Source organism: Cryptotermes secundus, unplaced genomic scaffold, assembly GCF_002891405.2.
Source record: "Cryptotermes secundus unplaced genomic scaffold, Csec_1.0 scaffold1789, whole genome shotgun sequence".
Classification (NCBI taxonomy): Eukaryota; Metazoa; Arthropoda; class Insecta; order Blattodea; family Kalotermitidae; genus Cryptotermes; species Cryptotermes secundus.
In genome coordinates this window covers 186,667-214,253 of record NW_019721028.1, presented here as the reverse complement: position 1 = coordinate 214,253, position 27,587 = coordinate 186,667, and the positions used below count along the sequence as shown (strand labels likewise).

At 45.3% G+C, this 27,587-nt stretch overlaps 1 protein-coding gene across 2 annotated transcripts in view; it reads right to left on the bottom strand.

The window, feature by feature from the left end:
• LOC111875322 (mediator of RNA polymerase II transcription subunit 13) overlaps positions 1-27,587 on the bottom strand; it is a 169,880-nt gene that overhangs the window by 85,641 nt on the left and 56,652 nt on the right. For both annotated transcript variants that reach the window (XM_023871463.2, XM_023871464.2), the window contains exon 2: positions 17,394-17,763. In XM_023871463.2, coding sequence (XP_023727231.1) covers positions 17,394-17,763 — 370 coding nt within the window. The remainder of the gene's footprint in view (positions 1-17,393; positions 17,764-27,587) is intronic.

Below are 27,587 nucleotides of genomic sequence, written 5' to 3'. Positions count from 1 at the left end.
CGTAGTCTAGAGGTAACGTTCCCACCTCATGACTCGTGTGGTACGCGGGTTCAAATACCCGTCGGAGGTCGTCGAATTTTTAAGGGCGGAAAAATTCGGGGAACAAGTCCTCCGGGAAGGACTTTAAGCTGTGTGCCCCGTGTCTTAACTGTACGGCACGTAAAAGAACCTCATATCCCCAAAAGGGATCACCGAGCCAAATTCCAGGACGTTTCCCGCCCAACAATAGTCTCTAAGGCCTCTGATAGATGGGGGAAGCATTATAGACACCGCTAAGCAAGTGGCCGAACTCGCTTGCTCGGCGGGACTGATGGTACGCACCATTTATCGGTAGGGTAAAGAGACTGGTAGAATATCATAGATGGAAGCACAATAGATCAAACTGGTCGCGGTGCATGGGGAAACCCACCCTCTCTAAATAACTAACTAACTAACTACATTGGAAGTAAGGAGGGTAATAATTCCATTAAAAACAAAAGTTACCATTAAGGGCAGAGGAAAGTAAAAGTTGTACAATAATAACAACAATAATCAACGCCGGAAAACCCCGTTTACAGAACTTGCTAAGCTCAACACCACGACCACGAGAACGTAACTTGGCGAGGGTTACTGCCATGGTATCGGCAAGTGGGACAACCTTACGCACTGCGATGCAGTGACCATATTCGTGGTATCAACGTAAGAAATGCACAGATCCGACGATCATAAAGCGAAGCAGGAGCGACTTTGCCGCTGGTTTTATGCACTGCTTTTATGATTCGTGGTATACAGGCATATGAATACGGTGAAAGCACAGCAAGGAAAACCTTACCACAAATTTTCCTTTGCGAACCCCCGCCCCACCACATATTTGCATTATTTCATTCTTGGAATACAACATGCATTTCTTATTTTCTTAACACGCCTATCCAAATTTCAAAAACCTCGTTATACGAGTATAACAGGCATTTCTAATGTTGGACGTGGGTTAAATACATAAAAAAGTGGACGGTGTAAAAACGCTGGGAACCGCTGAGTCGGGATAGCTCAGTCAGTATAGCAACGGGCTACGGGCTGGAAGCCCGGGTTCATTTCCCAGGAGTGCAAGAAATTTCTCTTCTCCACGGTGTCCAGACCGACTCTGGGGCTCATCCAGCCTCCTATCCAACGGGTACCGGTGGCTCTTCCCCTGATGGTAAAGCGGCAGGGGCGTGAAGCTGAGCGCTCACCTCCATCCAATGCAGACGTCAACAAGAGTGGTGCTTCCTTCATATGCCTTCACGGCGCAGTGCCTACATATTAAGAACAGGACCAACCTTAACCACACTGTGTTCAAAATAACTAATAAATAAACGAATTACTTTCTCACCCGAATGCACACAACTCTTTTAGTCCTCACCACGCTGAGCAAAATGGCTGCACCATACTTCACCGCAACACAGTCCCCGAGAATGATACCCTCAGCACTAAAGCGGACTAGAACGCCCTTAAGTTGCTTCCTAGCGCTCCGATATTACTGCTACCAGCGTCACTTCAGAAACAGGTCCCCCAGCTTGGCCAAGTTCAAAGAAATTGTGTGCAATCGGGCAGGAAAATAATTCGCTTATAAAGTACTTCTATAATATGGTGGTCATTAATTTTTTTCTAACGGAGTCCGTGCCTTTAGAACGCGTTTTGACCCCAGCTAAAACGCCAGCAACAATAATACTGTCTTCTGGCATGTGACGTCATGTAGCCTGGTAAAACTCTGCCGAGAGTTTCAGAGGCACGGGCTACTTCCAACTTCTGCCCTCAAGGTACAGGCAATACGTCGGTAAACGTCTATCAGACTACACGGTTTCGCACCCCAGAAGCCAGTATTCTTCGGACTGGCCACTGTGAGAACTTGAAATGTCACGGATCTGAAAGAGAGCCCGTTATAATGCACCCACAGAAAACCTAGTAAACCCTCGCTAATCCAGAACAATTGGGAGGGGGTGTCATCCGGATTAGTGAAGCAAAGAGGTAGCCCTAAAAGACAAAAAAAAAAAAAAACAACATAGAAAACAAATAAATGGAAAATTTAGTGATATAAGTAGTGATGAAAATAAATAACAATATATCACCGTAGAGCCTTTAATTTAAAAACCATAAAATGACGATACATTTATTCAACAGAAGACTCAGAAGTTGTACTTGTTTTTGGACGTAATAATGCAGGTTTGACGATACTGTCGGGTTTTGTCTGAAGAGACAAGTGACTCATCTGCCTTCCTAAATGCCATGTATCGTTTTAAAGTATGTACTCAACCGCGAACAGCATTTTTCATTTTTTCGATCCGGATTATCCTACAACCGGACTAACTGTAACCGGATTAGCGAGGCTTACTGTATTCTGTCTGTTCAAAAAGAAAAACTTCCTTGAACAATATGATCTGCCGGGTTGCAACGCCATGTAGTTTGGTAGGTCCCCGATGTTTTGGATGAACGTATCGCCTCCATCTTCAAGATCAAAGTCAGGCGAGAAACCAACAACAAACACGCAGCACGCAGAGCGGATAAGATGTGGGGGGGGGGGCGAGCGATACGTTCACCAACTTCTATTGAACCTACACGACGTTACATCTCAGATGCACTCTTATAGTCACTGCTTTGAAAATTACAAATCCAACAGGTTTCCTTTGCTTCGGTTTTGCCATGCGTATGTACCAAGAATGATAAAAGTAATACAAACACTTAAAAAGATTGCGCCAGTACTGTTAAAAAAACTACAGCAACTCTCGTTCTTCCCGTTAAATTAATCCGGATCGAAATATGAACAATTCTTTTCACGGTTGAGTACACACTTTAAAAGACACATGGCATTTAGGAAGGCAGATGAGTCACTTGTCAGTTCAGGCAAAACTTAGCAGTTTCTTAAAACCTGCGCTATTAGGTACAAAAAAAATCTAAACCTTCTATCTATGAACAAATATACTGTCTTTTTATATATCTTTTAAATAAAGGCTTTAATGTGATATTTTGTTATTTATTTTCATCAGCACCACTTATATCCAATTATTATCAGTTCTTTTTTTCGGGCTACCTTTTGCTTCACTATTCCGGATTATTGCTTAATTCGTATTAACCCCCATAAATCCGGATAGTCGAGGGTTTACTGTAATGGATAAATTAAAAAAGACTGCATCCCGTATTCTTTCTTCACAGTAAGAGAAAACTACTAACTCGCTTCTGTCAGTTTCCTAGTCGTCTGAGGCCAAGCCCGTCTCCGCGTTTAGCCTCCAAATGTAGCTAACCCAAAGCCACATATGTAGGTACCTGTGAAGAGGGTAGCAACTACAAAATGCATTCAATCATGAACATTCCACGAGTCTGCTAACTCAAAATTGATTTACTGATACGATATAAAACTACTCTGATTTGATGAAAGTGTTATTTATCATTGCGATAAATTTATCGCATTCAATATCTGTTACGCCTTCAATCGGAAATGTGAATGCCGCACTGGCTGCGGGACACAGCTTCACATCTCTACTCTCGAATCGAGCAAATGAAAGTACACTTTCATTCAAAGGTGAAGCAGATTCTTTCTCAAGCGCGCGCAGCAAGGAACGATACATTAATATCTCCTTCATATTCAACTCAGAAGTCCATATATGTCATTTCATTCGAAACGACTGATTTTCTTCACATACAAGGTGTGACAATTTAATTCCCGGAATGGCCGCAGAGTGTAGCTGGGGCGTTGATTCAGGCAAACTCATGTACCCAAGCATGTCTGCACATGTTCCAACTTGGCGTTTCATGAGCGGACCAAATGAGCCCTTAGTTCACAAGCAGCAGAGGAAACAGCACGTGTCCACGGTATGCTGTTGGCGGAAAATCGAGTGACAAGAATATGGAGCAGCGGATAAACATCAAGCTTTGTGAGAAGATTGGTAAAAGTGCTAGTGAAACGTGGCTTATGGTGAATACGCTATGAAGTACTCGTAATCAAGTGTTTCTGAACGACATAGACGGTTCAAGGGAGGGCGAGAAGATGTGCAAGATGACCCAAGAAGTGGGCAGCCAAAGAAGCGGAGGACAGATGCAAATGTGGACACAGTACGAACAAAAGGCGAGTCAACAGTGTTAACTGAAAGTGCTGACTCGGAGAAAAAGACCCGAAATCTGGCCTGACAAGGGGACTCTCCACCAAGACAATGCCCCTGCGGCCAGCAGCCACACTGATGAGTTAGCAGCCTTAGAATTCTCTCACAGTACAGCGGCCAAATCTGATAAAGTCTTGCCTAGACACTCGCTGTCAGTTATGCCGAATCCTCAAAGCAAAATCTGCCAAAAACAATAGACCCTGGTACCCTCCGACCTCCATGCACAGACGGTGTGCATACGCAAGAATGAACATCGCGCATGTACACACACTGCGACTAACACAAGCTGTGGCCTTGCGGCTTGAAACAAATTCATGAAGTTCCTTTCATCTGTACGCATTATAACTAACTAGCATCATGGAGCTGGGCCCTTCCTGAGAAGCCGCTACTTGTGCAGCTGCTCAATGATTTCCAAACATTTTATGGAATCTGAAGGTTCATTACCGTGTTCACAAGAGCCCTCCACTGGTCCCCATCCCGAGCCAGATCAAACCAGTCCACAGCACCCCATACTATCTAAGATCCGTTTTAATAGCATCCTCCCACCTACGTCTAGGTCGTCCTACTGGTCTCTCTTCTTCTGGGTTTCCCACCAGAATCCCATATGAATTCCTCTTCGCCCCATTCGTGCTACATGCCCTGCACATCTCATCCTCTTCGACCTGATGATTCTAATCATACTTGGCAAAAAAATACAAGTTATGAAGCTTCTCATTATGCAGTTTCCTCCAAATTCCTTTCGCTTCATCTCTCTTCGGTCCAAATATTCTCCTTAGCACCGTTTTGTACGCATTATAACTACGTATTATACTTCACACATCCAAACAGATAAGAGTGGACATCCTTCGCAGGTCATTTAACAATGCTTCAGCATCGAGCCCACGTTGCGTCGGACGATAGGTTGATTAACTGAGATGGCCTGAAACAGCGCCACTTGGTCCGCCACTAATCGCACACGGCCTGACCTGGGATCGAGACCGGCTGGCTGCGGTGTCCCTGTACAGGTTTCCGTCATACAGTCCTAACTGCTACTCCCTGAGAGAACACTCGGACACGAAAACCTTGGGTAAGGCCATGGATATGGGTCAACCGCTACGTTTCATGAGTCATGAGTTGTAATGTTTCCAAGCGAGCATACGAAATGCATGACTTCGGCGTTCGGAAATGCGCCGCTGAGAATGTTGAAGGTTTTCCAACGTTTCGAAAAACACTGCAGTTTCAGGGCGTCTTGCAGGCGGGGAAGGAGTGGAAGTTCTTACGTAGATCTTGCTGTAAGCAGTGATAGGACGAAGCACAACGAAACTCCCTACTGGATAGCAGCACGTCGCTCTACTGTTTCTTCCAATTACGGCTTCACCTCCGACCCACTTCCTACTGTGAGATCTTTATAAGCGATTACATCCCACCTCAAAGACATGACCCTGAAGATAATAACTGCAATGTTTGCCGAAACATTCGAAAACCTTCAACATTCTGCATGGAGTAATTCCGAAAGCAGAAGGCGTGCATTAACCTCCTCCCGCGAAAACTTAAAATGAGGAATATACGAGGGAGAGTCAGTAAACAGGTCATAAATGGAAGTTAAACAGTTGTAATGGACGTCATAAGTTTTCTATCTGTATCACTAGGTAGCAGCACAGTCCAGCTTCCTGATAGTCTAGATAGCAGACACTCTTGTGCATGTTCACAGGCTGGTTACAGTAGTGAAAATGGCGACCGTGCTTCAATGTACTACCAAAGAGCAGCGTTCTATTGTATGTTTTTTTGTGGGAAAAAGGATTCAATACAAAGGATATTCATAAAGAAATGTTTTCTGTTTACGATGAGAAGTGTATAAAGCGGCTAACAACTGGGTCGAGAAATTCTCTCAAGGAGGCGAGACAACAATCAAGAGACTTCTATGCTGCGGGTTTATGCGCAATGATAAAGCGATGGGGCAAGTGCATCAATGCTGGCGGGGGATATGTCGAGAAATAATTGTTTTTTCCAGGTTTAAATGTTTTACGTTTGTGACCTATTCACTTACTCTCTCTCGTACATGTCTGGAATGTCATACAGGCATGTATACCATCTCTCGTCATCCCAGACATCTCAAAGCTGCACAGTTACAAGACACTATCAAACGTTATGTTAAGTGTGTTTCGCACAGTCGCCGTTTTCCTGTTTTCCATTTCTGAAAATCTTGCAACCGGCATACTTTTTAAAACTTCCACACCAAATTTCAGGAATCCATGTTATGTGACTTCAGTGCCGCTCAGAACTCAAGAGCCACTCACAGTCCCGGTGTCTAAATGCGGTCCTCTCGGGATCCCAGTTTGGCCCTTGGTTCGTAGCTGCTGTACGCAAATCGCTGCTAAATATTTATCACAATTCTGTCAGTATCTCAGTCCATACACTGTCTGCATGGCGGGAGGAAGCGGTCGTGGCCTAATTTGAGGTACTATTACGGCATTCACCTGAAGGGGCTGAAAACTAAGGTCAGAAAAGACTGCGTCCCGCCCGAAATTCGACCTGGTCACTTCGCGAATACACTTCAGAAGCATTACCGGTTGAGTCAACTTGTTCGTTCCGTCACTGAAACATTCAACCCACCGGTACGCCAAAGCAGGTCGATATGAACAAGCTTCAAATACTATCAATCAACCCTAAACAGTTAATCTGTCCGTGTCCACTAGTACACAGTTCCTCAATTCGCACAGCAGACACGATCTGTACTCTATTCGGGATGTGTACAAAATGCATGTAAACAAAACATCGGCGACAGCGAGCTCGACTCGTAATGGCTTAGGGACCTGGGATGAGCTCTTCGCGCTGTACACACCATGCCTCTTCATTGCAGCAGTAGCAGCATACGATACTTCGGACATTGCCGAAGAGTCGACGCGTTGTGAACCACGCATCTACCTCGGCCTGCTTATCGCCCTCTCGCTTGTTTACGTGCGCCCCGTAGACACTGGGCATCTGATGCAGACGCGGTGCCAGGGTTGATGCCATCAAGCGAACAGTAACCAACTCTCACTAACGCCATTATCCAGTGCTGTTTGTACCTTAGCATCCTGTTGCAGTTGGTATTAGAAATTTCAGTTCTGTTCACCACCTTTTTTTTTTCTGTGGGGCTACACACCCAGTTTGGGCCTAGGCCTACCTCCATGAAACTCTCCGTTTCACTTCGGTTTACTAGATCTTACACATGCGGCAGGACTCCTTGGGCGAGTGATCAGCTCGTCGCAAGGCCTCTACCTGTAGACAAACACAGAAAAACGCACAAAAACATCCATGCCCTGAGTGGGATTCGAACCCACGACCCCGGCTTCCGAGCGAGTGAAGAGAGTGCATGCCTTAGACCGCTCGGCTACCGTGACCGGCTCTGTTTACCACCTACCATGCAACGATATCAACAGTAAGCACACGTTTGACCGCATTAACGATACAGAACTCAAATGTATCCCATGAAAAGAAAATGCTAATACAATTTATCGTTACACATTACAGAAACACGTGGCATAGGTGTAGGAACTACACTGACTATATTCAGAAATATTACAAATACGAAAGACCGATCGCAGCACCGCGGAAGGCTCAGAGGTTCCCCCGTGGTGGTTGGGGGGAGAAACTGTTAAGCAAAATGGAAAATCTCGGACCATTTTTCTTGGCGCCTTTTGTAACAAAGCTGACAGATTCAATGGGTTCCATTTCGGTCGACACCTGGAAACTAAAGTTAATGAACAGAATTCATCGCCACTGCTGACCAGATTGTAAATGCACTAAATAGGCCAATTTTAACATTCTGGTATGCGGATGGAATAACAGCTATTTCTGAAATACGTAAGGATTTATGATTTTTATTCCATAATTAACCTCATTTGAGGACCCTATCTAACAACACAGAACACAGTCCTCGACAAATCAATATTCGCTCAACAGATTAAGAAAACTAGGTCGGAGCATAGGTTATCAATTACAAGAATAAAGTATGTTACTTTGGTAAATGTAACTAGGGATCCATGTGAGCTTTAAGGCGGTGCTTGTAAACGCTGTTTTGTGTGATGCGAGGCCGTGTTCTTTTCTAGATAATAGGCGTTTCGGAGGAACGTGCTACCTCTGTCTTCAGAGTAGATGAGAAATAAATGGGGGCACCATCCCAGAGACACTGCCTCCCTCCCGGCGTCACGACTCGGACGACAGCAATTACCACAGCGACATATGGTTCAGTGCCAGCTGCCTTCACTTCAGGATAAACGACACGACCAAAGCTCAGGCATGTTGCTCAATATAACGGTGCGTTCTGACACGGCTTCCGGCTGCAAAATCACGCGCAGAACACATCCACGTACGCTACCTTAAGCCGTGGTCCCCCGCCCTCTTAAGTCTCGTGAAGAAATTCCATGCGCTAGGTGAGTTCAATTCGGCGTCTGAAGAAGTAACTGGGGGCATGAAGCTTTAGAAAGTCGCGGGCGTCTAACTGTAGGAGAGAGAAAATCGCTGGCGCGTCCCTAGTCCTGACTGTGTTGACACGCTTAACTGAGTTTCGTATGAAATCGGTGCGAACAATTCTTACTTTGGGTCAGATCGGTTATACTTCGTTTCAATATCAACAAGTATGGGGGTACCGAGTGACAGTCTGTCGGTCCGTCTTATTTCGAGGCCCCTCCCCCCTATTTTGTAGGCGGGGTTCATGGACGTCTTTTAGAGTCCAGTAATCGAGAGCGCACCTGAATATAATATTTACATTAATCTGCTGTTTCCTCTTGAAGCTTTCATCAGACGTATTACCAGCAAGAACCACGAAACAGAAGCTGCCCTTGTTTACCACACTCATACATCTCACACGGCTCTTCAAGTATCAGTGAACTCGGTTCCAGAAATGAATATGGCGCACACAGTCACGATACGCCATTCACAGAATTCAAAACCATGGCTCAAGTTGTATGTTTTGTGTGAATTAATATTATATCCTACTGTCCCTGTTATCAGACATGGCCGTTCTCAACAGCATGCGCAGTGGATTTGGTCGAATTCACTGAGACAGGAGCAGGAAGAGCGGTTGATATAGCGACTGGCTAAAAGCTGGACGGCCGAGGGGCAAGATTCTTATCCTTTCCACGTCGCCGAGACCAGTTCTGGCGCCTATCCAGCCTCCTATGCAACAGGTGCCGGGGGTTCTTTCCCTGGGGGGTAAAGCGGCCGGCGCGTGAAGCTGACTACTAACCAACTAGTGCCGAGGTCAAGAATACGTCGATCTATACATATACTCCCCCATACGTCCTCAGGGCGTAATGCTTAATTTGTTAAGCACAGGGACCCGGGAAATGTGTTCGATACTCGCCTGGAATGTGCCAACGCCAATTTCTTACTCCATATGTTTCTGTCGTTTCACTACGGTTACAAATAGCACTGCACTTTTTCATACCAAGCAATCATCATGCACTCTGTGCAGTCTTTTAGGGAGATGCAATGTGTACAGTCTGGGTTTAACTAAAGACGGGCAAAGCTAACGACATTCTGACAAGACTACATGGGGGCTAAGATGCATAAATCTGTCTCCACCATTATTTATAAACATGGCATTCGCCGAAAATGTAACTGGCATACCAGTTAACACGCACGCAAAGAAAAGACTTACACGCAAGAAAGTACTGAAATTGCTAATTTTCCGTTTCCGGGCAACGGCCACTTATTATTATTATTATTATTATTATTATTAAGCGGAACAGACCCTTCAACTCCTATATTCGGTAAACGACTGTTGGCGAATGAAGTTGTTCGAAGATTTTCATTGTTTCCGCAGCACAGAATTTTTCCGAAAATTGCGGCACTTGGGAAGTAATCTCTACAAAACGACCCGCACAATTCAGCAAGCGGGAGAATAATGCGCCGTCAATTTCTTCCTGTCAGTATGTGGAATCCTGACTGCCCTGTGACGGTGCAATGCAACGTAACTTACTGATGCGACCTCTAAAAGTAGCCATTACATGATACCAATATTCAACAGCCATGAACACTTTCACTCTCCCAGTGGAGAGGCTCAAGCGGTCGATAGCACCGCCAGCCGGCAGCAGCACCCCCACCCTCACATCGACCCACAACCACGTTCACACACGGAGACTGTCAACCAACAAGCCACTGCTCACCATACCCGAATTCTGAAATTGGCTTCCACGATAGTGGCATGAGGGCCTTGCGCCAATGCGAAGTAACCAAGTTGCAAGCATGTGCGCGAAACTACCGCACCAGCAGTTAAGACAAATGTTTATCTTCACCTGACACCATCCAGACACAAACGTCACGTATACCAGAGCACGGAGTCACTTCTGCCCCTGTGCCTGCGGAAAAAAGCTTCTGGTAGGGTACTGAGTAGGCCTGTCTGCCGGGATGCAAACACCAACCGTTCAGCCCAAAGAGAGCCACTTACCGTGTTATCGGTAACACTACGGACAAGAGGGGAGGTTACCCTGTATCAGGGCCCAGTGTGTCCAGGGTTGTTTTAAGAGACGCAGTGCTCCTTGGAAATATCTTGAGTTATTCCGAGGCACAGCCTAAGCGGAAGTGGTGCGTGAGCCACAGACAACATATACAAGTTATGGATTATACAAGAAAAATCAGTCACAAAACGAAACTGTTTACTCTAGCGTTAGTATGTCCTTACTTATGACATTTGCCAGGAACAGAATGAAATAAAAGCAGATACCGGACAAACGAGCAGTCACGACAACGGCTGCCCGGCTCCAATGCAAACGTTTATCTGTTTTCTGAATACTTCGCTTTTGAAGCCACGTCACGGTTTAACATTTTTGTGACGGCCAAGTTTTAGATCATGAATATTTCAAAACAGTGGAAGTATAAAACCTCACTCTTTCATACTCCAACATCTTCCCTAACTGGGGTTCTAAGGGTTTCAGGGCGGTAATTAAGACTGCGGCCTTCTGGGCAGTGACACCATCTAGTTTTATGGGCGAATACCGATGTTTCGGAGGGACACGATGCCTCCATCTCCAGTTCGAACGTGTGGGTTCAGAAACAGGTTTGATTATATACGGTCGGACGTGTCAAAGTGGGTGGTCATGATACACAAGCAGAGGGTGCAAAGAAAGGTACCCGATCCTAGACAATGGGACGGGCAAAAAAGGGACACTTAAGACCCTTAGAGGGGCACAATGGTGAATCGTCACAGAACACGAGGGACAGTGAGGGAGGGACAACGGACCTCTCCAGGGCTCCAATCTTATTTTCTGAAGGAAGAGCGAAAACCACCGGCCCTTTTTTGCGCCACTTTTCTCACAGGCCGAACTTAAGAAGCGGGGAAAAAATAACAGACCTTTCCGAGGCCCCAGCGGATATAAGAGGGGAGATGGCCCGCATAGAGGAGTATTGTTTAGGAGGAAGTAAATGGGTTTTCCTTGGCGAGGGACTTCCTTTCCTCGGGGAATGGATGAGAGACTTCCATAATATCCGCCGAATCCCGTGTCCGACACCGTCGCGTGCAGGTTTAGGCATAGTTTTCTGCGAAATGCACAACGAGTGTGGCAAGGTGTCCGTTCGATGCAAGTCGCTTAAGAGCAGACACTACCTGACTCTTGTTAACTTAGATCCTACTGATTCAGCAGTTCTGCCAGCTTATCGCTTCCTGCACGACAAGTGAACAATGTACTGCTAAGAATCTCGGAATAGCTTAGCAGAACGTTGGCTGAACATGCCTACTCCACGGAGAGAATGCGAGTACCAATATTCTTATAACACCTAACCGCTGAAGGGCAATTTCGAAAAGTCGAAGAATCTACACACAAGACAAAGGAAACCTGGATTATTCCTGAGTTTTCTTTTCCATGATTCAAGGATACTTGGATGCAACATTATTCCAAATAATTCATCTATCAATATTTTTGTAAAGAATTCGGTGACAAAAAAGGGGCCACAGTATCTGTTATTACAGCACCAATATCAGACGGTGAAAAAACATGATTTTAAATTGTTCATACTTCCAATGCCATTCCAAAGCCATAGAGTGGCATAACTGGTTTAAAATAATTTGGTAACCAAAGGGCTGAAGGGCTGCACAGCCACAAATAATGTGACATTAAAAGGCCCTGGAATCATGATGAATTTAAGTTCAGCAGAAGGGTTTCTCATTAAAGTTTTCCAAACCAAGGCTTCCAACGAAACTTGGCCTAGGAGCGTTGGAGTACATTGAGCACATAAACATTCGCAGCTGTTGAATCGGTCGTGTGCCCTTTGACCTCTTGGTTATGCACTACGTTTCAAATACATTGCTACGAAGAGAGATCACGGGTGATTATTGACCCCGCAGGTAGTACACATTAGTTCATTTCCGTCACAAGAATTTTCTCTTTCAAGGATTATAAACAAAAACAATTATTTCTTACGAACATTAATGGCAAGATGCAAGCGTGACCGTCCGCCCGTCTACACAAACATCTGTTTCAATTAGACACCAATGTTACAAAAATTAAACAACAGATTCCGGTTAAGATTCGCGAGGGCGCGCACACAGCTTGGCCCGGTTGCGGTAGCAGCCCATACTCCAGACTTGTATTCGGGAGGTGTTCCGTTCGAATCTCTGCCAGGACACCGACTATCGTGTAGGAAACTTTTCTTCGATTTCCTCAAATTCCTCAGACAAATGCCGGGAGTGTACCTCGATTAAGAGATGACCACTTCATTCTAATTCGTCAGCCACGCGACGGTAAAAAAAGTGTACGTAGAACCGTAAATACTTCTTAAAACACTGAAACAGCACAGCTCAGTGGGAACATCAACAGTGCCGCTGAATGTAGGCACTTCACTTCCACTGGACGAGCATATCGCTAGCGAATGCTCTGACCCAAACCCTTTATTCCAATCTTGTGTTACGGAAAACATATTTTACAGGGAGGCTCGAAGAAATGCATGCAGTCATCACGGCAATGTACGATTTTACATGCAGAGGTGGTGCAAACAGAAGCAATTCTCAATATGTTCACTGTTTACATGTTTCGCACAGACATACTTATATTGAATGGCTTAATAACATCGTATGCTCCTTGTGTCGCGGTAGCGTAGTTGGTTGAGGCACTATGCTACAAGTCGGAAGGTCGTGGGTTCTATTCCCGATGAGGCCACTGTTTTTTAACTGACCTAATCCTTCCAGCCGCACTATGACCCTGTGGTCAACTTAGCCTCTAACAGAAATCTTCCTGGGAGTAAAGGGCGGCTGGCACGTAAGGCTGACCTCACCGCCATTTGAGAGCCGACTGTCTATAAATGTAGGAGCATCGACGTTTCACGACCTTATTGGTCTCCAGGGCCTGTTACAGCTTTACATAATTTTATTCCCACGTATTCGTACCTTACTTAAAATGATCCCCTTTCTAATGTCTCATACTCAGACGTACCTGTCGCGAGTTTTACAATTCCTGTTGTTCTGCTGTGCTCCTGTATTACTACGACATGACGCGAACGCCCTAAATGCGAACACTCAGGACATCGATGGCGAGCGAGCGTTCTCCTCGGCATGAAAATTGTAATGAATAATGATTAAGAACTGGCTTCCTTACTCTGTAACGAGACAAGTGCCGCGTCAGATACTACAATGTGCTGCTATCACACGCCTCAGGCGGTGGTGAAAGATGAGTATGGGACAATGGTTGGATGGTGGCTAGCAGGGGAAAAACGAAGAAACTGAGAAAAATGTGCTCAAGTGCCAATTCGCACACCACGAATTTTACGAATTATAAATATGAATCTGTTAAATAAATTAGGATCAGGAATCAACTGCCCGTGAAGTCGATACTTCCGAACTAAATACGATACAGGTTAAAGCTGAGAGCAAACTGTTCGGACAATTCGAAACAGCTTCCGTTCCTGAGCAAAATGCGCTGTCTCTTTGTACAGAAGGGATCAACTGCATAAACACGTTCCTACACTGCTGCCTTACGCACGTCTATTTCTCCAACTTCTCGCGTGGAAGACGAGCCAGCCCTTTCTTCATTTCATTCCTGGCAATAAAAACTTACCATCTGACATCTCGCTCGGCGGTTAACGCACAAAAACAGTTCTTCCATTCGAACTGGCAACACGGAAAACCTGTTGCGCGTTCAGGAAACTACTCGTATTACACCAGAAGTAGAGAAACTGCAGGAGGGCGCGACGAGGAGAGACACTTCTACATGTCGGTCTTTACAGGAGGATAAGATGGATCAAGCACGTAGCACGAATGTCGATGAGAAATATACACCAAAATAAATTACAATAAAGCTCAAGGCAAAATGTCAATTAGGACACCTAGTCGCAGATCGAAGAATAATACTGAAATTAATATTAAAAGGAATATGGTGTGAGGCGATTGGACTAAACTGCCTCAGAATACAGTCACACGGCATATATTGCGTATTTTCTTGACAAACTGAACAACTTTCTTGGAGTTGATTAAGCTGCTGCAATACGTGACCCATTTGCTGAATAAGGTTCTACACCTCACACTACCTTGCGCTGGCAATACAAACAGCATATGGGACAAAATACGAGTAATTAAACGCCCTAACAGGCAATTCAAGAGATCAATTCAGAAGCCAATGCCAAGCACATAAACACAGACTGACGACAGTTTTCAGTTTCTTTTATTGCTAGTGGGGTGGGACTAAGTCCCTTGTACTGTGGCCACTTCTGGCCTATTGTACGAGCCCCAGATGATAGGTGAGGGTGATTGTGGAGCAATTGGTGGAATGAAGATTGGCAGGGGAAACCAAAGTACTTAGAGAAAACCTGCCCCAGCGCCACTTTGTCCACCACAAATCCCACTTGACCAGACCCCGGGCAGCCAGTTTCCAGTTACTAGACGGCATTGAGTGTTGCCGAAGTCGGAGAATGAATTTCCGACGTACAAGTTAGACTGAGTGGGAGTACAGGCTGTCAGATGGGAAAAGGGTGGAAATGAAACTGAGGACGAATTTTCAACGGAAATGCAAATAAAAATCGTGAATTAAGAACATCTACATGCCACAATACACTTGCAAATCTGATGAAAAGATACCCAATCAGATTGATCGTATGTTGATATAAAGATGATATTCAAGTACACATTACGTCAAATCTTCCTTAGTAGAATGGTACTGGTCACTGTTTAGTGGATCCGAAAGTCAGCGAAAACGGTCAGAAAGTACAAGAGCAACGCGTAAGTTTGATATGGACAGATTCAGTCTCAACAGGACGACAAAGAACAGCATCAGGTGAATATTCGAGCAGGTGTGAAGCTTGGAAGATGTCAGATAATCATGCAGACATCAATATGACGCCGCGGGGAGGGGGGGAAAGGCAAGTAAAGCCGTCCCTGTACCAGGCCGTGAAGGCCCATAGGGTTGTGAGATGTTGAGGGTCCCACATTATCTAGACAATCGGCTCAAAGATGGCGGTAAGGTTATTAGCCTTACGCGCCGGCCGCGCTTTACTCCCCAGGAAAATTATTTAATTAATTCCTGGTACTCATTTCTGTCAGAGGCTGAGTAAACCCCAGGGCTATCTTAAGTTCAACCAAAGAGTGTCAAAGTTATTAGGAACTGAAACAACACAACTCACAGGTTGATGAAGAATGTTCTGACCTATGAAACTAAAGAGAACAAGATAAGTTGTGGCAATGATTACAGGATCACAGATAAATGAATGGAGGTAATCAACCTGAGTAATGTAACGATTGTAATTAGTAGATATTTCACGAAAAAACGAGGGAACATCTGAAAGACAAAATTAATGAGCGAGAAACAAGAATTAACAATAATGTAAGAGCGCAACAGAGCGACATAAATTAATTTAAGACGGCCAACTTCGAACTAATTTGTGCAAAGAATGAAAAGACAAAGAAAAGTGAATAGGCACACAGGGTTGTGAGAGACGTCGAGGCTTCCACATTTCCTAGAGAGTCGGCTGACAGTTTACGGCGACGTTCTCTACGCGCGGGCCGCCCTTCACCACCAGAAGATTCCTGGCATTCATTTCAGTTAGAAAATGGTGCGGTTGGAAGTATTAAGTTACCTGAAAAATCTAATGATCTCATTGGGAATCGAACCCGTGACCTGCCGGCTTGTAAAAAAGTGCCTCAACCGACTACACTACCGCGTGCCCCCGATTCTTTTGTAAGGATGTGAACCTCAGCCTCTCCCATGAAGGGAAGAACACTGACAGATGCTGCCTGAAAACACGTTTGCTGGAGTACTTCAGACGGAAAACGGAAAAGGTTACGAGGGTGTCTGAACAAACATGCATAGCGAAGAGTTTCAGAATTTGTGCTCAACATAAACTGAGGCACAACGTTCTGGTGTGACAATCCGAAGTAAGGCGACCCCCTGGAGGGCCTCGGAGTAGACTGGAGGATGATGCATAATAAATCAGGTCTTAAAGAAATATGGTGGAGGGCGTGATCCAATTGGCTCAATTTACGGACCAGTGGCAGGCTCTTGTGACGTGGTCCCGGTTCCACAAAATGACAGGAATTTCTTGCCTGGCTGAGCAACTGTCAGCTTCTGAAGAAATTTCCCCATGGCGTTGACTTCGTCCAAACCACAGCACACGTCGCATTACCATAAGATGGTTTGTGTTCCAAGCATGCTGTCGTATTGACAACGCTCTAGACTTGAACTCGCTTGGTTTCCGGTTCGAACACCAATTATTCTGAAATTTTCTTCGTTTTTCTCAGTCTTTCCAGACACATTCCGGAGCAGTACTTCAAATCAGCCCACAGCCTCTTCCTTCCACATCCTTTCAATTCATCAGCCACTAATCATCCTACCATTTGACGCCATACGGTTTCACAGAGTTCCAGCGTCGTCAAATGAACCACAAATGAATATTCTGTGACAATATAAAAACCACCCGTGCATGTGTCTGCGTGAACTGTAACAAACTCTCCAGAATGTTATTTCGGTATTTCCAAAACAAGATTCAGGGCAACACAAAATTTCAAGAACAGGAAACAATAAATATTCATCTCATTCCGTTAAAATATATTTCCTTTCCATTTCAGTGTTAATTTTTTTGTTTACATGATGTAGTTTTCGTTACTTTAACCCTAGATTCTTTTCGGGATTTTCCAACAATAAAGGGGTTATGTTTAACAGAAGTTTTAGTGTGCCTTCTAAACACAAATGTCGACGCATAAAAGTCATGATGCTGAAGAGAATCAACAACACAAGTGAAAACAATTCGCAAACCCTACAACATACATTTTGAACGATTATAGTCATTGCAGAACAAATATCTCTGAAAAAAAAATCAATAGAGAAATAGATCGAAACTCACCGGCAGCGATAAGTTCCGGAGAAACAAGACCGGACAGGTCAGGCTCCTCGCCGTACCAGAAGATCCACAGTTCCTTAGCCGCATGAAGGGATAATGGTGGGTGTTGATTCTGGTTACTTGCTGCGGGTCCAGGTCCACCGAGTCCCGGAGGGAGACCAATGGGGTCGAACAGGCCACCGGCAGCTTGATTGGCGGAGTGCGGCCCAGTGGCGGAGGCTGGTTGTTGGGTGGCCACACGCCGCCACACGCACAGAATGTCTCCGGCGAGGCAGCGAGAGAAACTCGCCAACACAGGATCATCCAGAGGCTCCGACGAGAAATTGTAATCCCCACACACCAACTTACGCCATTTGATACCACAGAGATCGGTCTGAAAAGAAATACAACGTCTCAGAGGAGAAACGAACACTTGTTTACATTTGAGATCTACAGCTACCGACGGCATAACGTAACTGTATGTATGAGGTACAGAGAAATGCTGGCTAATTCCTCATTCTTTATGTGAGAGTCCACGTAAACGAACACATAAGCCCCACAAACACATATAGCACGAAATGTCTGCTGACCGGTAAGTACTGGACCATACGTGTCCACCAGTGTACGTTTAACGTCCGCGGCAATACGAGGCCTCGGTCGTTTGGCAAAATACGGAAAGATGTGAAGAAGGAAGAGCTGCTGCAAACCTCATGCAGTTAAGGTGCTACACTCTTTACACACCAACAATAAATAGTTACTGCGAAAAAGGATGTAATTTCTCCAGGGGGTGAAGGAGCAGTGATTGAGAGGTGAGTGCAACATGACACAGAATGAAGTGAACGAAACCACTGTGTTTTGCTGTACTGACAGAAAAGTTACGGTGTGGCCAACAGTGGCAAAATGTTGCAAGTCTACAAAACCACAAATGGGTATACAACACCACGAAGGTTTGTTGCACATTCACTACAGCTGACGTTCAGAACGGGGTCCGTCTTGTTTCTTACACATGGGAATACGGCGCCGACGATGTCTCGAGTAACTGGCCGCACACCGCGACAGAGATACTGTCCTGGTGTGCATGACGATGTGGCAAGCGAAGCAACGGTCGAAAAACAAGAAAACCGCAATTAGCGAAGTGCAGTAGTACACCGTAGTTGCGGTCAAGTGCAGTATATGTTTAGTTTCCTGTACACGTGTTTCAACCACACCGTAATGCTCTATCGCATTGTGGGTGGGCTGACGGCGCTCATACGCCGCGAGAAAAAAATGCGAAATGGTTCTTGTTATGCTCTTACCGTCATAACGGTATAATTTTTTAATTAAAGAAGTAAACATTTTGATTCGGCAGTACCTGGAAGGGACTGTGGAAAGAAGGTAGTAACTTAGGAATGTAGATTAGTGTAATCATCACAACGTTGCCCAACACTGCTGAGTTGGATACGCGGACATACAGTGTAAGCAGGGACTACAATGAGTACAGAATGTTGAGTTTGCGGTGACTATATGATAAATACATCAGGGCCGGTAGGCACCGAGTATTACTGATACAAATTTGAGAGCATCTGACAGGGGAAGCTATGCCCCACAGCCCTCCGACAGTTAACTCGTACGTCGCCAAAAGACAAGACCAGCCCAGACGAGAACAAATTACCTGTCTTTACGTAATCAATTTTCTACATTCCACGCTTCCGAAAGGAATTCCCTGTAGTTACGGCAGGGTAGTGGCAGCTTCGAAACTTTCTGAATTGGCGTCCATCTCCCTTGTCCCTCCTACACAACAGCGTAACATTTCTACGCGCGTCAGGCGCCATCCTACGGCAACCCCATTCTCATCACCTGTTCACCTGCTTCGAAGGGACTGGGTGCGTGCAGTACAGGCACCGGACAGAGTGCCCGCGACATGCTCCTAGTTCTGGCATGTGTCGACGTCACCACAAAACAGACTGCTAGTCCCCATTGCTCTGCACGGAAGACTGCGCATGAAAGTGGTACCAGAGGTTCCGTACACAACATATGTACCAGGCCGTGCCATAGCTCAGGCGGTTACTCATCGGCTTCCCACCGCGGCGGCCCGGGTTCAATCCCAGGTCAAGTCTTGTGGGATGTGTGGTGCACAAAGTGGCATTGGAGCAGGTTTTCTCCGAGCACTTCCATTTCCCCTGCCAATTCTCATTCCACCGACTGCTCCTCGCACATTACCACCATCCGGGGCTGGTAAAATAGGCCGATTAATGGCCGATGTACCAAGTGGACTCACTTCACCGCACGAAACTTAAAAAAAAACTATATACAAATATCACCCATTTAAAATACAATTTGCGTAAGCGTTGCGCGGCAATGATCCTGACAGGCGCCTGAAATTCTGTGAGTGGTTGCAGCAAACACGAGAACAGTACGACACTCGGGGAGCAGACATTCTTCATTAGCGACAAAGGTTGCTTTAATCTCAGCGGAACCATCAAAACACATACAAAAGTCGTGTTCTGCTCTTGATGTTCATGATCAAAGAGGCCCCCAGATCTACATGAGGTGGAATGCCTGATTCTGAGGGCAACAGGTTAACAGGAGACCGCGCTGCAACCGTATGTAGACGCAATGGCTCTCGCTCGAGTCCTTGAACTTTATACTTCCAGCACGATGAGGCACCGTATTGTGTGCGCTCCGGCTGTTATGTCACTACCTGCCTGGACGGTGATCAGTCGAAGGGGCTTGTAAAATGGCCACTACGATCTCCAGACCTCACACCACTGGATGCTTTCCTGTGGCGTCACTTGAAATCCGCGATGTACGGTAACGGGAAGCGATGCGCAGCTATTGCATAATAAACAGTTAATCAGAAGTGTTACATTCAGTAAGACAGATCTTTAATAACGTTTAGTCGGCAATCAGAACTGCTTTACGTTAGGACACATATAAATTATATAAACCGTCTCGCATGTTTCGCTGTAATTCGATATCGCGCAGTCGCGCAGTATTACGTTGCTGAACTGTGAAATTTATTCGTTTTATCTCACACATTTAATCTTTATATGAAATTAGGTTTCTAATTTGGCGTCAAGTAAGCTTAACAAACCGGGAAGAAAGGCATGAATTCTGAGTACTACTTTATGGAGCACACAGAAATTTCGATTACGCCAATAAACTTTCGCTAAAATCTCAAGACTTAAGGAATTTGTGTATTAAACTTCTTTCTTTTTTTTTCTCGACAACTCTCGTTCCAATACGTCACCTCGATTAATATTTGGCGTGTTGCGATCAGCACATCCGCAAAAATGAAGGGCCATCGTGTTACGCGACCAAGATTATCAGATTTCAATAACACTGGAATGTGTCGACTGATCCTTGCGAAACTATCGAATATCAAATTTTGTGAAAATCCGTTCAGTTCTTCTCGGGTTGTAATATGTCCACAGATGGACGGATAGAAGACAAAAGAAAGTAAGAAACGCAATCAGCGAGTGTTCAGTATACTTGGATAAATGAATCATCTAGCTCGGAAACTGTAAGACAAGCAGGCCGATACACCTAACTCCAAAAACGAACAGGGAGTGTTACGTCTATTCCACGGCACACAGATCCAAAACATGGTCGAAGCTACTGACTTAACCAAGTTATATACAGCAGGAACATAAAGCAGCTTTACAATTTTCAGGCCACGTAAATGCACAATTACAAAGCAACTGTAACCCAATTCCCATTGCTACAACCACTGAATCCCTGATCTCTCCATAGATTTTCCGACACTAATTTGAAACAGATTTCTTCGAACATGGTGAAAATCAGGTCAGGGTTTCTATATGTACGTTTGGGTACCATTCTGGTATACAGAAACAATTCAAATTTCAATACCAATCTGGCACAGACAAAATGAACTCACAGTTTCTATATTAATTTCAATTCCACCGACGCCCTGTGAGTAGTCAAGTGATCATTATTTTGGATGTACGCTTCAATGTTCTATTCGATGTCCCATCTCCCCAAATTTTCTGCAGTTAGGTACATGCACGCAGCATCGTCTTTCTGTGAGACTAATATTGTAACAGTGATTCTCTATTCTGACACTATATCGCCCCTGTTTGGGGCCAGGAAAAAATCACTGCACTAGGAAAACAATGTGGCAGCAAAGCAGAAAGGGAATCCCAACGCCGGTGTGACATGAATTGTGATGTCATCCGGCACGCGCCATATCGACAGTGTTCCAAACCAAGTAAGGGCCCCTCTACGTGCTCCGCAGGTCCCGAGCTCACTTCTCGGCCCGTATGCAAGTATCATGCCCGCGATTTAACGTGGTATATCTCTAGCCCCTTCTGGCGAATTGTGAGATAATAGTCAGACCATGACCACGCTGCTCACATCCTCTCCAATTCAGTATTCATTAATCATCCTATAATATGATGTCACATAATCTGAGCTACTGGCAAATAAATGCACGATGTACTCTCTCCACCTTAAGGGTGGAAGGACCAAGCGAAGTACCGTTTCCGTTCCTCCGAAACGTCGGAAACTACCGGACTTTCCATCGTGAAATACCGTTAAGATGGTAAGCTTCATAGTTATCGCTATGAGTAACTCAAATTTAATTTTACGTTCACCTTCGGTGTAAATCAGTAAGCGTGCTTGTGCAATCGAGAGGCGATCCTGTACTACACATATTATGGGGGCACGCGGTAGCGTAGTTGTCTGAGGCACTATGCTACAAGCAGGAAGGTCGCGGGCTCGATTTCCTATGAGGTCACTGGATTTTTTTCAATTGGCCTAATCCTGCCAGCCGCACTATGGCCCTCAGGTCGACTCAGCCTATAACCGAAATGAGTACCAGCCACCTTCATGGGCGTAAAGTGCGGCTGGGGCGTAAGAGTGACAACTTAACCGCCATCTGTGAGCCGACTGTCTAGAATATGTGGAGGCCTCGACGTCTCACAACCCTATGGGCCTTCACGGCCTGTTACAAGAATACCTTTACTTTACTTTTTACTACACACATTATAGCGTCCACGTGTTCGTCTCACGCCGGAGTAAACGCTTAAACCCAAAATGCCTTAGCGGTCTGAACTCCCAACCCCGCCCTTCCCCTGACCGCATCTCAGTTAATTTAAAGACCGATCGAGCTACGTAGCATTGACGAACGGTGAACTGGTTTTTGAGCAACAAACGAAAAATAACGGAACGGACGTGGCCTATTTTAATGAAGTATAACAATATTTGAGACCGCCTCTGTGGTCTAGTGATGAGAGTTTCTGGCTACACATCCAGTGGTCCGGGTTCGAATCCCGGTGCTACCAGATTTTCTGCGAAGTAGTGAGCCTTGAACGGAGTCCCATTCAGCCTCGTGAGGATAACCGAAGAGCTAGTTCAAGGAAATAGCGTCTCCGGTCTAGAAAACTGAAATTAACGGCCGTGGGGATTCGTTGCGCTGACCATGCCGACACCCTCTATCCGTTAAAGTTGGCACTAACTTCGCCGACATGCGGCGGTCGCTCGTTTGGTATAGTTAGGTTATGGACTAAAAACATGGAGTTTTTTTATAACAGCATTTGATTGAAGTGACCAGAAGAAACCAGGAACCTGTCAGGATACCCGGTTTCCGGCCCAAATATCGAACCAGATACCTAAGAATACAATGCAGGGACAGCTGCCACCCCATCTCACATTCAGGAGCCACGTGTACAGTAATGCAGAAGTAACAGAAGAGATGTACAGGATCGCCCTGTATATCGCTGCTGTGCCTGCTCCACGGAGGGTCGCTGGTTACTGCGGCCGCCGCCTCCCTCCACAATACGCACACCCAGTAACATCGGCAGCAAGGAGAGTTCCAACCGGCCTTGACAAACCAGTCCCATGCAACTATGCATTATAACAACATTACAGGTATACGGCAAGTGGGCGAACTGAGACGCGAGAGAATTCCCAGCAGTTGAAACTGAAAATGGAGTACAGATACGTAACTGTACTTTTATTTGAAACGTGTTGTTCGCGAATCCGTGACATCACCGATCTTGACATTCATCTGACAGAAATTTACTGCAGGGGGGGGGGGACCCATAAAACTAAAGAAACTGCAAATTTCATTTCAGTCAGCAGTAACTTCTCCTGAATGCCATTACATAAACACCATTGAGGAACAATACAAACGTTACAGATATTAACGATATAAATCGTTCTGAGACGTAACAAATTTTGTGTGCAGTAGGCCACTTAAAGTAAAAAAAAAAAAGTAAAGCTATCCCTGTAACAGGCCGTGAAGGTCCATAGGGTTGTGAGACGTTGTGGGTCCCACATTACCTAGACAATCGGCTCAAAGATGGCGGTAAGGTTGTCAGCCTTACGCGCCGGCCGCGCTTTACTCCCAGGGAAAATTATTTAAGTAATTCCTGGTACTCATTTCTGTTAGAGGCTGAGTCGACCCCAGGGTCATAGTGTGGCTGGAAGGATTAGTTCAACGGAAAAAAAAATCCAATGACCTCATCGGGACTTGAACCCGCGACCTTCTGGCACTAGGCCACTTACTAAAAAATGGCAAGTTTATTGCACACTTCAATTTTGGACAGATACATGAAACACGTCATAAAATGTGCGGTACAGAACAAGCGAAATGAAACCATATTACTGATGTTATGTTCTGGTACGCACAAAACCACACATCATTGGGCTATTGAAAATTTACCTTCGAAATGAGACAACTGCGCCCTGTGTCCCAGTAACGGTAGAAAACCACTGTAACAACCGCTATAACGAGAAGGGGAAGACGCATCTTCACAAACTGTCTTCTCAGTCTGCTCTTACAGTTGCTCGGATGCGGTTTCCAACGGCGTACGTTCCCCTTACTCTGGGTTCGACCACAGCTACAGCGACTCTCGATTGACTGAATCACAGAAAACACCGTTCCTCTGTTGCTGTTTCCAACTGTTCCCGTGCGAACATACTTGTATTTTTGCTTATCTCGTCGTCGTTGCCAAGCAACGGGTCTCCAAGAGACAATATAGGCTATGGATTCTACATACATGAGGAAAGGTAGCGACAGTTACGGCTGTACTGGTGAAATTGCGGGAAACAGCTGAGTACGGCGGGCAGGCATCCAGTTTGCTGCAGTTATTAAAGCACTAGGATTTCACAGGAGGCGAATTCTCACTTAACAAAACGTGCTTAGTGATATGTGCCCTACATCTTAATGCCTGACCGCTGGAGCACAAAATTTCACCCAGCAGTGATCTGACGAAGACCGAACTCTTCGCCTTACATAACTCATAAACCAAGGTAAATGAAACACGGTCTTCATGGCGTTTTTGGTGCGCACGGACATACGGTTCACCAAAAGGCTGCACAACAGGTTTAGCCGGGTCTTAATAAGGTTTGCAGTATTACTGCAACTTCCATATTAAGGCCCCAAACTAGACAGAGGCAGGGCGTAACTGACAAGCAATCTGAAGAGCAACTGTCTGTTTAATCCAGCTCCCAGATGTTTCACCTCAGTTTCTTTACGATAAGGTGTGACCGAAGAGTTCTAGTTCGGGCAGAAGCCTGCGATACTGAGTTTTACGTACAGAGCACAACAAAACTTCGCATTTGGGGGCGGTAACTTGCATTTGCCACTTGCTGAACCGGAACTCGAGGTCATGTATAACTGTATTTAATTTATCCAGATCTACTTCCTGTTTAACGCTCTAGGCCGAAATGTACGTATCATCGGAATAAATCGGCATACCAGTATTCAGTCTCTAGCCGAATTTGCCATCGTTTGTACATATATTAAAGAAGCAACGGCCATTACATACACCGTCCTGCCCTCCACCTGTTATCAGTGAACGTTGTTTTTCTTTGTCTAATTTGTAATTAGGTCTGCAGGTTGGATCCTGCAGCAAACAAACATTACTGCCTTTTCGGCATAAGATGAATTTGCCCCTTGCAATTATAAACATGTTACAGATTAGCTGCGGAACTAGCGGCAGTGATGGTGGTAACAGCAGTAGTATTACTACTTACACAAATTCTATCCACATCTGCGGGAACATCAGGGTGAACCGAGACAGCGGCGAACAACCTCAATGTAACAATAACTGACATACGCGAGCAAGCAAATCTTTTTCATTGGCGCTGCTGCCTTAGGTAAACTAGCGAAGTGTCACACGCCATAATAGAACGGAAAAGTATAGTTCAAGACATACAGAGACTCGTAAATTCTTTTATATTGCGAACAGACTGTATTAAGGATCTCGGTGTACATACTGATTGCAAACCTCATTCTCACTATCTTGTTTTCTTTTTTCATATGTAATGAAATTATCAGAATTAATTCGTACACTCATATTTTTCCTTTTCTACCAGATAGTCTACTGTTGCTGAATTTTTCTTTTGTCAGATGCAAATTGGAGAATGGCCGCGCCATAGCTCAAGCGGTTAGTCGCTGGCTTCCCATCGTGGCGGCCCGGGTTCGATCCTGGGTCTGGTCAAGTGGGATTTGTGATGGACAAATTGGTGCTGGGGCATGTTTTCTCAAAGTACTTCGGTTTCCCCTGCCAATCTTCATTCCACCAATTGCTCCACAATCATCCTCACCTATCATCTGGGGCTGGTACAATAGGCCAGAAGTGGCCGCAGTACAAGGGACTTAGTCCCACCCCACTAGCAATAAAAAAAAAACTGAAGAATGCTTCTGTTGCCCGAAACCCTGTTGTCCTGCGTTCCCTTGCTGTTGTTCGTATTCGTGCTAAGGTCCCCCATACACACAGTTTGGCCTCCCGTTCGGCCTGCACAGTTCAAGGCTGAAAGGCAAAACTGATGTGTGTGGTGCGGCCGGCCGGCTAATCGTTTGGACTGTAGGAAACCCGTCAGTCCGTCAGTTCTACCTGCAGGTCGATGGGCAGGCCAAACTGTGTGTGTATGGGGGGCCTAACTCTGCAAGTGGTCATTGGCTGCTGAGCTCAGGACGTAAAAAAAAATGAACTGACTTATTACTCATAAGGATGAGAATTACCAACTTTATTGATACGTCATATTCTTCTATATTATTTATGTGCCTGACCACTCAGCTGAGACTGCGTTATTAATAGCCATTTCTACTTCATCGTATCTGTCTAGGCGCGACTTCAATATAGTCTTCTTCCCCTGTCGGGTTATCAGACGTCTGGCAGCGTCAGGTAACTGGATCTCGAACCGCAGATTACAGGAAAACGGAAGCGGATGCTTAAAACATTTTACAATTAGGCATCACGTGTAGTGAAGGTTTCAGGTACACGATAATTACTTTGGAACCACATTTTATTACTGTGAATATTAATTTAGATTTAATTCTCGTCATATTTGTGTGGCGCCTATATGACGAAGGTAACACGGCAATAAACTTAGTGTCTGCGAACAGTACTCAGAACTCCAACTTTTCACAGTGAATTTACTTTAGTTGCAAAGTGTTTCATATTGAAATTTACGTAACTAACCCCATGGAGCTAGGTCCTTCTTAAGAATCTGCCCGTCACTCGGCTATTCAGAAAATTCCCAAAATTTTATGAAATTCCAAGGATCATTAACGTTTTCAACAGCGCGCCACTGGTCCTTCTCTTGAGCCAAACTAACCCAGTCCATTCCACCCAATCTTATTTCTCTGAGATCTAGTTTAATATTATCCTCCCACCTAACTCTAGGTCTAGATCACTGTACGCATTATTCCACTTCTCTCCATGCGCACTGTATGCCTTGCCCATCTCATCCTCTCTCTCTCTCTCTGGCTCTACAGCCCTCTGGACCTTGGTCTCTTTTTCCTCCTCGACTTGATCATTCTAATTATATTTGGCGAAGAGTACAAGTTATGAAGCTCCTCACTAACTCAGTTTACAGATTACGTTTATATGGGAGGCACTCCCGTTGGCTCCTCGCCGACCATGTCCTTGCTCAAGCGCGCTGAGCTCATCCTTGGTGGGCAAACTTTAGACAGAGGGACGTCCACTAAAAGAGTCTGACCTTGCGCACACGATATCATTGGCGGTACTGGACACATCTAGGCTTACGAGGGAAGTACCGCGCAACCACAGAGTAAGGAATTCGGAAGAAGCAGAGCATTATCAGGAAGAAAAGCGATGACAACGAAGACACGGAGGTTCTGTTACCTTCGGAGACAGCACAGGAATGGGACGTAGCCGTTGACGCCACAGCTAAAGACAATCAATTCCAAAGCCCTAAGCACAGCTTCAGTGCTACATGCTCAGTCACTACATCTATCACATATGG